Source organism: Microtus pennsylvanicus, chromosome 11 (genome assembly GCF_037038515.1).
Source record: "Microtus pennsylvanicus isolate mMicPen1 chromosome 11, mMicPen1.hap1, whole genome shotgun sequence".
Lineage (NCBI taxonomy): Eukaryota > Metazoa > Chordata > Mammalia > Rodentia > Cricetidae > Microtus > Microtus pennsylvanicus.
The window spans coordinates 79,727,121-79,736,448 of NC_134589.1; the positions used below are offsets into that span (position 1 = coordinate 79,727,121).

The following is a 9,328-nucleotide window of genomic DNA, read 5'->3' on the forward strand; positions in this document are numbered from 1 at the left end:
GTGGATTTACAGTACCAGGAATCCAAGAGATTTAGGCTTCTAGCACCCACGCTGGGCAACTCACAACTGCCTGAATCTCCAGTTCCATCATCATCTCTGGCTTCTGTGAGTACCCTCACTCATACACACATGCCCACACACAGACACACACGTATAGACATAATTTTAGAAAACAAAACAGAACTTTTTATTTTATATTATTATTGTTATTATTATTATTAATTATTTTTGGCATTTTTTTCTTTAAGACAGGGTTTCTCTGTAGCTTTGGAGCCTGTCCTGGAACTAGCTCTTGTAGACCAGGCTGGCCTCGAACTCACAGAGATCCACCTGCCTCTGCCTCCTGAGTGCTGGGAGTGCGCCACCACCGCCCGGCAGAACTTTTTATTTTTAAATAAAAGGAAAAGTCCAGGCATGACAATGTCCATCTTTAATGGCAGTACCACAGAGCTAGAAGCAGGCAGCTCTGAGTCAAGACCAGCCTGCTCTTCATCTAGAGTTCCAGGACAGCTCGGACTGTATAGAGACCCTGTCTCAACAAAACAAAAGTTGTAACTAGTTTATGACCTCTATAGCTGACCAGCTGGCTTGGCCCTTTGTTGTTTTTCATGAAAGTCACGGAAGTCCTGCACCCAGGGCCATCTCTGAGAATTAAGAGCTGATTCCCTCCTCACTGCTCCTGAGGGGACGCCCTTCTCAACCCAGGAGAAATGGTCCAGCGGGAATTACAATAATACGTTAAAAATATAAACAGACAAGAGGGAGAATGGCTTTCCCGTTCACCTGTGAGAGAAGATGCAAAGATGTAATGTTCCTTCGCATCCTACCCCAAGCCGGAGAGCGCAGTTTTCCACGTACTTTATGTTGTTTGACCCACGCATTTCATTTCTAGCCACTGGTGACTGCCCGAGGACACTCCATCAAGCTTATAATTTAAATTTGTTTAAAAACCAAATTCTGAAAACTAGTAGAGGATCAAGAAACTACATAGTCCAACTTCTCTATAACATGTTTCACAAAAAAGCAAAATAATAAAAAGATCAACTTATTTCCAAAAGCCACTGGGATGTTAGTTACTACATTCTAGAGAAGTCTACCACCTCTTTGTAAAGAGAACGGACGCCAGATTTGTTTTCTTTTTCTTTTTAACTTGTCATTGTATTTTTAGAAAGAGGGGTCTGAACCACTACAGAACTGCTAAACTGCAGAGAACAAACAAACAAAAACCCTCCCAGTACATTCTGGAACACTACCCAGGCCACGCTGACTACTAGCAACCAGACCTGCCCGGGCAAGCCTTGGCACCGAGTGTTCAGTTCCGTGGCTCAGGGAAGGACGGAAATGTTCCAACGAGAGAGGCTGAGAGATCCGGGCGTGGCATCGAGGGGGCGGAGAATTGGAGTCTGCTCAACGGCAGATGCACGCTGATTGGCCCAACTTCCTCAGATGCCATCCATCAAAAGGAGCGCACCAATCAGCGGCTAAGATGCGCCCCCCGCCCGCCAGCCCCGTCCCCGGCCTGTCTCCCAGCTGCCGGGCGCAGCTCTTTCGCTGCGCGCTGACCCCCGGGGACGCCGCGCCAATTCGGGGCGCTGCGGGCCCCTCCACCCGGGACGCCCTCCCCTCCCCGGGCCTCTGCTCGCTTGCCCGCCCGCGAGTCCGTTCCCCTCGTCGGCCTCTCGGTTCGGGAACGTAGGGCGAGCTGAGAGCAGGCCCGGGGAGGGTGGTGACCACCGCCGAGGAGCTGTAGCTGTCAAGGTGAGAGGGAACTAGGGGTGGAACTCGGGGTGGGGGCGCTGTGCAAGCCCCAGCTAGTCTGCTCCAGGAAAGGCGCAACCGGAGCCGTCGTCCTGGGATGTTCCTGTGTCATGCCTCCCAATCCCAACTTGCACCGTTGAACTGAGTTAGTGGTTCTTCACCAGGGCGACTCTCAGCTCCTCTGTTCTGTCTTTAAATTAACAAGAGAAGGGTCATCTTCTGTCTCCAGGACTTCGCCTGTGACAGGGTCTCGGGGAAGTGCTGTGCGTGCTTACACCAAATGCGACTCCCAGCTTCACCTAACTTTTTCTTTTGGTCTTTAAATGATGTTGCACTATTAAGAGCATGTGTGCTAAGCACCGCACCGCGTTGAGTCATGTCGTGTGTCATTTCCAGCCGGCCCAAGAAACAGATGTTGCTGTCCTCAGTTCACTGATGTGGAAATAAGCTCATTATCTGGCAGTAATTAAACATCTATCTATGTGCGAAGCGGTTTGTGGGACTCCCGTTAACCCACACAGTCTATGAACTTCGGCAATAATCGTCTTTCTACTTCATAGATAAGGAACTAAGAAGGTTCCCGTTGTTAATATAGACGACAGACTATTATGTTCTGTCATTTTCACTTTTTGATTTGGGTGTCTTGTGCGGTAGTATCTGTTTCTGGCTGTGGACTGGTAATGAATAAGTTTCCTAAAGCTGGGGAAAAAGTTATTTTTGTTCTTGTTTTTAAGCCATAGTTCATGTCCTGCACAAACTCATAATTTAGAAATGTGACCAACTAGGAGAAGGTAAAAATTACCTGAGAGCCCTTTGCAGGGTCTCAGACTTAGTGGGGGTGGGGGAATTGCGCATTGTAAAGCACTTCTTGGCACAGCGCACAGATGGCGGGGCAGGAAGGGGCTCTTACCCTCTTTTCTGGGTTTGTTCTATATATAGATGATAGAGCTACTGACAACTGACTCTCAGAAACTGCTACACCAGCTGACCACCCTGTTGGAACAGGAGTCTAGATGTCAGCCAAAGGTCTGCGGTTTGAAACTAATTGAGTCGGCACACGATAATGGCCTCAGAATGACTGCAAGACTCAGGGACTTTGAAGTAAAAGATCTACTCAGTCTCACTCAGTTCTTTGGCTTCGACACTGAGACGTTTTCCCTAGCTGTGAATTTACTGGACAGATTCTTGTCTAAAATGAAGGTATGTTCGAGCTACACTATCCCCTTTCTTCTTCTTCTTCTTCTTCTTCTTTTTTTTTTTTTTTTCGAGACAGGGTTTCTCTGTAGCTTTGGTGCCTGTCCCAGAACTAGCTCTTGTAGACCAGGCTGGCCTCGAACTCCCAGAGATCCGCCTGCCTCTGCCTCCCGAGTGCTGGGATTAAAGGCGTGCGCCACCACCGCCCGTCCACTATCCCCTTTCTTAATTTTGCTCAGCATCTGTTTAAGAGATCAAATTGCAGAGGGCTGGAGATGGCCAAGGGGTCAGAAGGCTTGCTGGTCTTCCAGAGGACTTGAGTTCTATCCCAAGCACCCAGGAAGGCAGCTGGAATCTAATGCTTTCCTCTGGCTTCCTCCAGCACCTGCTCAAATGTAGCAGACATCACACATATACACATGGATACACAAAATCGATACTAATTTTAAAAAAAAGCTGTCAAATTGCTGGTTTAGACCTGGTATTAAAAGCCATTTTCAAATGTAGTAATGATTCTTTCTTATAATCAAGAGTAGTAATACATCACTTACTAGTTGTGTACGGAAGAAGAAAATTGTCGGATCTAACGATTAATTGTAGTAGTCCAGTAGGAAATCTGGCTGTATTTAAAAACCTTTCTTGACTCAACAAAATGATCCATCAAGTAAGAGCAACTGCTGCACCTGCCTCAGGTGGTCACATCTGAGTTCTGTCCCTGGAACACACAGGGAAAAGAGGGAACCAACTCCCAAAAGCTGTGCACCATGCACACAGCTGCCCTCCCATCTGCCTTTGTCCCTTACACACACACGCACACACACTCACGCACACACAGTAATAATAAAAATTAACGGCCTGGCATAATGGTGCATGCCTTTAATTCGAGCATTTGGGAGGCAGAGACAGGTGGATCTGTTAATTTGAGGCCATCCTGGCTTATACACAGTTCTAGACCAGCCAAGGGTACACAGTGAGACCATTTCAAAAAATAAATTTTTAAAAAATTAGAAATCTTTCTTAAAAACTGTTTTATGTATAGTTATATGTTTGCATGTATATGGGCACACTCACGCTACATCATGTATGGAGGTGAGGACCATGGCAGCAACTGAGTCCTGGGGATTAAACTTGGGTTGTCAGGGTTGGTGACCAGCATCCTTACCCACTGAATCATCTCACTAGCCCTTATCAAAGCCTTTCTTGATAGACTGGGTATTTCCAGTCATCTTTACATGTTCATAGATGTAAAGACGTTAAAATCAGAATGTTAGGTTGTGGTTAAGAATTAAGATGCATTTCTTAATCACTGCCCATATATAAAAGTTCTAATTCCTTTAGCTGTCTGGCATTTCCAGCTTCAGTTTGCATGCAGCAAAAAGAGAAGTACTGTCTGAAGGAGGATCATCTATGGCAAAATACTTGTATGGCTTTCAAAGTTTAACTGTTAAAACTGAAGCTATCTCCCCTATCCACCAAGTTACTGGTTCCAAGAAGGGCACATAAGACCGGCAGGCTTCTGTCCAAGTGGGGAGATGTTAAATTCACTGTAGCTCAGTTGTTTGTTGCAGACATACTTTCATAATGGTAGCTCTGAGTCCTAGATGTCCCTTCCTGTTCTATTTATTGAGAAGTGGTAAAGACACACACTGCCTTTGTTTGTGTTTGTAGGTACAGGCGAAGCATCTTGGGTGTGTTGGATTGAGCTGTTTTTATTTGGCTGTTAAGTCGATAGAAGAGGAAAGGAATGTCCCCTTGGCAACTGATTTGATTAGAATAAGTCAGTACAGGTTCACGGTTTCAGACTTGATGAGAATGGAAAAGATTGTGCTGGAGAAAGTGTGTTGGAAAGTCAAAGCTACTACTGCCTTTCAATTCCTGCAACTCTATTACTCACTCATTCAAGAAAACTTGCCATTTGAAAGGTATGTGGATTTTGTTTTGAACAACAACAACAAAAAAGGTTGGAAAGCAAAAGGATACCGTTTGGCTGTTGCATAAAGTCGGAACCTTCATAGAATTCTTATCAGAATAAGTGTGCGTCACCTGTCCTTTGGACTTTACTGCCTAACAGAAGTGAAAAGATGGGTAGGTTATTGGAGGCTTTCTTAAGATAAAAGGATATATGTCAACTTTATAAAACCTAGGAAATAAGCATCTAACACAAATTTTAGAAAGATATTCAGAAGATGGAGAAATTCTTATTAAAATAAAATCATATTTGTGGTATATTACTGTTCCCAATGATTTTTACCAGAATAATTTAAAACTCATGCTTAAGAAGTTTCTATCACTGATAGGAGAGAAATTCCTTTCCTTCAAATAATTTTCTATAAGAATATGAGTTCCACTTTAAAAACAGACGTTAACATTTCGAAAACTGTCTGCCAACTAGATATAATAAATACTTTCTACATAAAACCAATCCCATTTTCTTTTTGAAGGAGAAACGATCTTAATTTTGAAAGACTAGAAGCCCAACTTAAGGCATGCCACTGCAGGATTGTATTTTCCAAGGCAAAGGTAAATATTTCCTAAGAGTACGTGTAGTTACAGAGACCTATTTTTACACTTGACATTTACTTCCTATTTCTCTTTTCCAGCCTTCTGTGTTGGCATTGTCCATCATTGCTTTGGAGGCCCAAGCACTAAAGTATGTAGAATTAACAGAGGGAATTGAATGTATTCAGAAACATTCCAAGGTATGTGAAGGTTGTAGCGTCAACCCCATTAACCATCTACAAAAGAAATGTATCCACTGCACTTCTAAAGTAAAATAAGATGCCATGTATTGATTTGAAGCTTAAATGGTTCTCCCCATTTGGAGAGAGGAACCATAATAATGGGTTTACATTTATTGCTATAAATAAGTGGGGCTTTTAGTAATTTTTTTTTATTTATGTACAGATAAATGGCCGAGATTTGACCTTCTGGCAAGAGCTTGTATCCAAATGTTTAACTGAATATTCATCAAACAAGTGTTCCAAACCAAATGTTCAGAAGCTGAAATGGATTGTGTCTGGACGCACGGCTCGGCAACTGAAGCATAGTTATTACAGAATAACTCACCTCCCAACAATTCCTGAGACGGCTTCATAGGTGGCAAATCTGGCTGCTTTCCAGGTCTACACCTGAAGAACTGAAATACTGTCTTCAATAATAAACAATATGGGATTAAAATAGTAAAGGGCAGAACGACTCTGTTGATCTAGTTCGTGAATACTGGAGGGCATTTACTGTGTACAAGACGCAGCGGTCTCAAGAGAAACAGCCTAGCGAACCTCTAAACATATGTCAATACTTCTGTCACCTTATTAGCTCAGGAAAGAGAATCTTCCAAACCTGAACTTTCGAAGTAGTTAATGAAATAGTATTTTTTAAAATTACACATCACCTCACTGTAGCTCATTTAAAGCTCCATAAACCCAAGCAGAAGGACGAAACAAAAAGTTTGACCCATATATGAACAAGTTTGAGTCTGTTCGTTGATTAAGAAAATGCAGTATACAGTTGGGTGATGTAATTTACAAAGTAATATAGGGCGGACAGTTGCCACGTTAGATTTCTGGAAATTGCTGGGGTCTCTCAATTCTATATTTAGTAATTTTTCTCTATAGCAGATGAGTACCATTCCAAAGTAATTAGGTGTTTAAAAAACATTAACTTGGTTCCTGATACATATACATTTTTGCCATCTAAATTTTTTAATCATAGCAAAGATTTATCGTTTAGGATTAAAACTAAATGTTGCCAGGCTTTGTGGCGCACACCTTTAATCCCAGCATTCAGAAAGCAGAGGCAGGTGGGTCTCTGAGTTCTAAGCCAGCCTGGTCTACACAGTGAGTTCCAGCTACATAATAAGAGACCCTGTCTCAAATCATTTAAAAAAAAAAAAAGTAAATGTTGCCGAAAAGATGGTTCAGTAGGTAAGGGTTCTTGCCGCATGCCCCTAAGTCAAGCAACCTGACTTAATTCCCTAAGCCCCACGTGACGGGAGGAGAGAGGAGAGCAAACATATGATCATTCACCTTGGATATCAGTTCGGGTTGCCTTTAGCAGCTCTCAGTAGGGAGGCAGATTTCTGTCAGGCTGGGTTTGTGTTGTTAGCTTAGGGAGTAGGATTGCAGTAGCAACAAAAAACTGTCCCAAGTCCTTCTCTGCCACTCTGACCATGAGTTTTAAGCTATGAAACCTCATAACATCACCACCTTAGCAGAATGGTCTCAGTGGTGGGAAGACTCCTGATTCCAGGCTTGGTAGAGCTATGCTTAGGTTTGAATTCACCCACGAAACATTCAAATCAAGGCAAAAGACATGAATGTGAAATAAAACTGTGAACCTTCATTTTAACATTGGTCTAACATCCTAGATTGGATCAATATATACTTAGGTGGTATTGAAAACGGTAAACTACTTAATTTAAATCTCAAAATTTAAATTACGAGGTTTACATCAAAACCAACATTTCACAAATGCACTTTTAAGGTATTATCGGGTAATTTAAGCAGTAAATGGTTTCTTGGCACCCATAACCAAGTACTAGCTAATTTAGAGGTGGGATTTTTTATTGCTATATGAGAATTACATTTAAACTTGTGGGTGTTTTATATAAAGCAGATCTCTCACAAGTTTTGAAAAATCTATTGTTACCTTTAATGTTTCTTCTAGAGAACAGGTGGTTTGTATCCATAATAAAAGAAACCTACAGAGCTGCTGCTTCAATCTAGCCGCAACTAAGAAAATTTGTTTCTACTGTGTTAATAACTGGGTGAATTATCACTCTGAAAATTTATTTATTGCATCAAACTTAGTTCAGGCTTGAAAAAGCAATGCTGAAGGTCCCCCCCCCCCCAAGTTTTATTATAAAACTGCCACACTGCTTCTAAGGCATTTTGTTTTAAAAGGAAGAGAAAATTTGGAAAAACGTTTACTGTGTCTTCAGGGAGGCACTCTGTAAAACCACCAAGGTTGGCTTTGAATATAAGATCTACACTGTTAAATTGTAGCTGCTCCTCAGTGCAGCCTGAGTTCACCCAGCATGACTGTAACCATTTTGACATGTAATGGGTAATGACTAATGGAAAATAAACCAAAGAACGGGAGTACTTCATCCTTAACCTTTGTAAACCATGTTTCATGGTTACCTTTTCAGTTCTTCCTAAAGGCTGATTTGAGTGGACAGAAGTAAACTAACCAACTACCATTATGTTTTGAACTAAGGAATGCACCTTTCAATAAAATTATTGAAACGAACTCCTTCCCTGGGTGTTTTTGTTTCTTTGGCTTTCTTTATGTTGTATTGTTGTATATTAATTTTACTAAAGTAAGATGCACAGAAGCAACAAGAAAATCTTTTTCAGTAATGCAGCTATCATGCTGGGTATGGTGGCACACACCTTTAATTCCAGCACTGGAAGGCTGAGACTGGTGGATCTCCAGAAGTCCAATGCCAGCCAAGGCTACATCATGGTCACTTGGTTTCAACCCCCACCCCACCCCCTTTTTTTAGACAGTGTTTTTCTGTGTAGCCCTTGCTGTCCTGGAGCTCACTCTGTAGACCAGCTGGCCTTGAACTCACAGAGATCAGAGGTTCACCTGCCTCTGCTTCCTGAGTGCTGGGATTAAAGGCTTAAAGGCTTGTGCTACCATGCTAGGATAAGTATGTTGGTTAAATGTATACTAAAAGCTATATTTATGCATTATTGTTAATCAGGTTTTTCATCTAGATATACCACTGCTATGGCTATTATTCATTTTAAGAATTTACCCTTAGATCCCACCCACCTGAGGTTTTGTCCAAACCCTCCTACCTAACTAAATAATATTCAAGCAGAGTGAATGTTACTGATGCTGATAACCTGCTTGGATCAAATGGTAATTATTATTGAAGAGAAACTGTAGTTAGAACTCTTCATACTTGAATTTTTTATTCTTCGATAGCTTCATACATGTATATAATGAATTTTAGTCACTGTCTCTACCATTCCCGTTCCACTTTCTCCATCTCCTCTTCCTGGTAGAACCCCTACTACTTACCGTACACATGCGTGTGTGTGTGTGTGTGTGTGTGTGTGTGTGTGTGTGTGTGTGTGTAAGCACACGCACATGCATGCCAGAAGAGCACACATGAGTCCCATTCCACTCTTTCCATCTCCTCTTCCTGATAAAACCCCTACTGTGTGTGTGTGTGTGTGTGTGTGTGTGTACACTGTCAACAGTCCCTTGGGGGATGCGTGGGGTCTCATGACCCTTTTCTTTTTCCAAGATGAAATGTTAATGGACCCAGTTCTAAGAGCGTTTAAAGAGTTATAAAGTGGGCATTGTGAGGAAATCACAACAAAACTATTGGACCTGACTCATATACTCCCTTTTCCAAGTA

At 42.2% G+C, this 9,328-nt stretch overlaps 1 protein-coding gene across 1 annotated transcript; it reads left to right on the forward strand.

Moving 5' to 3' along the window:
* Positions 1-1,504: 1,504 nt before the first annotated feature.
* On the forward strand, positions 1,505-8,202 carry Ccng1 (cyclin G1). Its single transcript, XM_075941308.1, has 6 exons — positions 1,505-1,758; positions 2,698-2,958; positions 4,621-4,874; positions 5,394-5,472; positions 5,553-5,651; positions 5,857-8,202. Exons 2-6 carry the CDS (start codon positions 2,698-2,700, stop codon positions 6,046-6,048), a joined length of 885 nt encoding a protein of 294 aa, XP_075797423.1. The 5' UTR covers positions 1,505-1,758; the 3' UTR covers positions 6,049-8,202.
* The last annotated feature ends 1,126 nt before the right edge of the window (positions 8,203-9,328 follow it).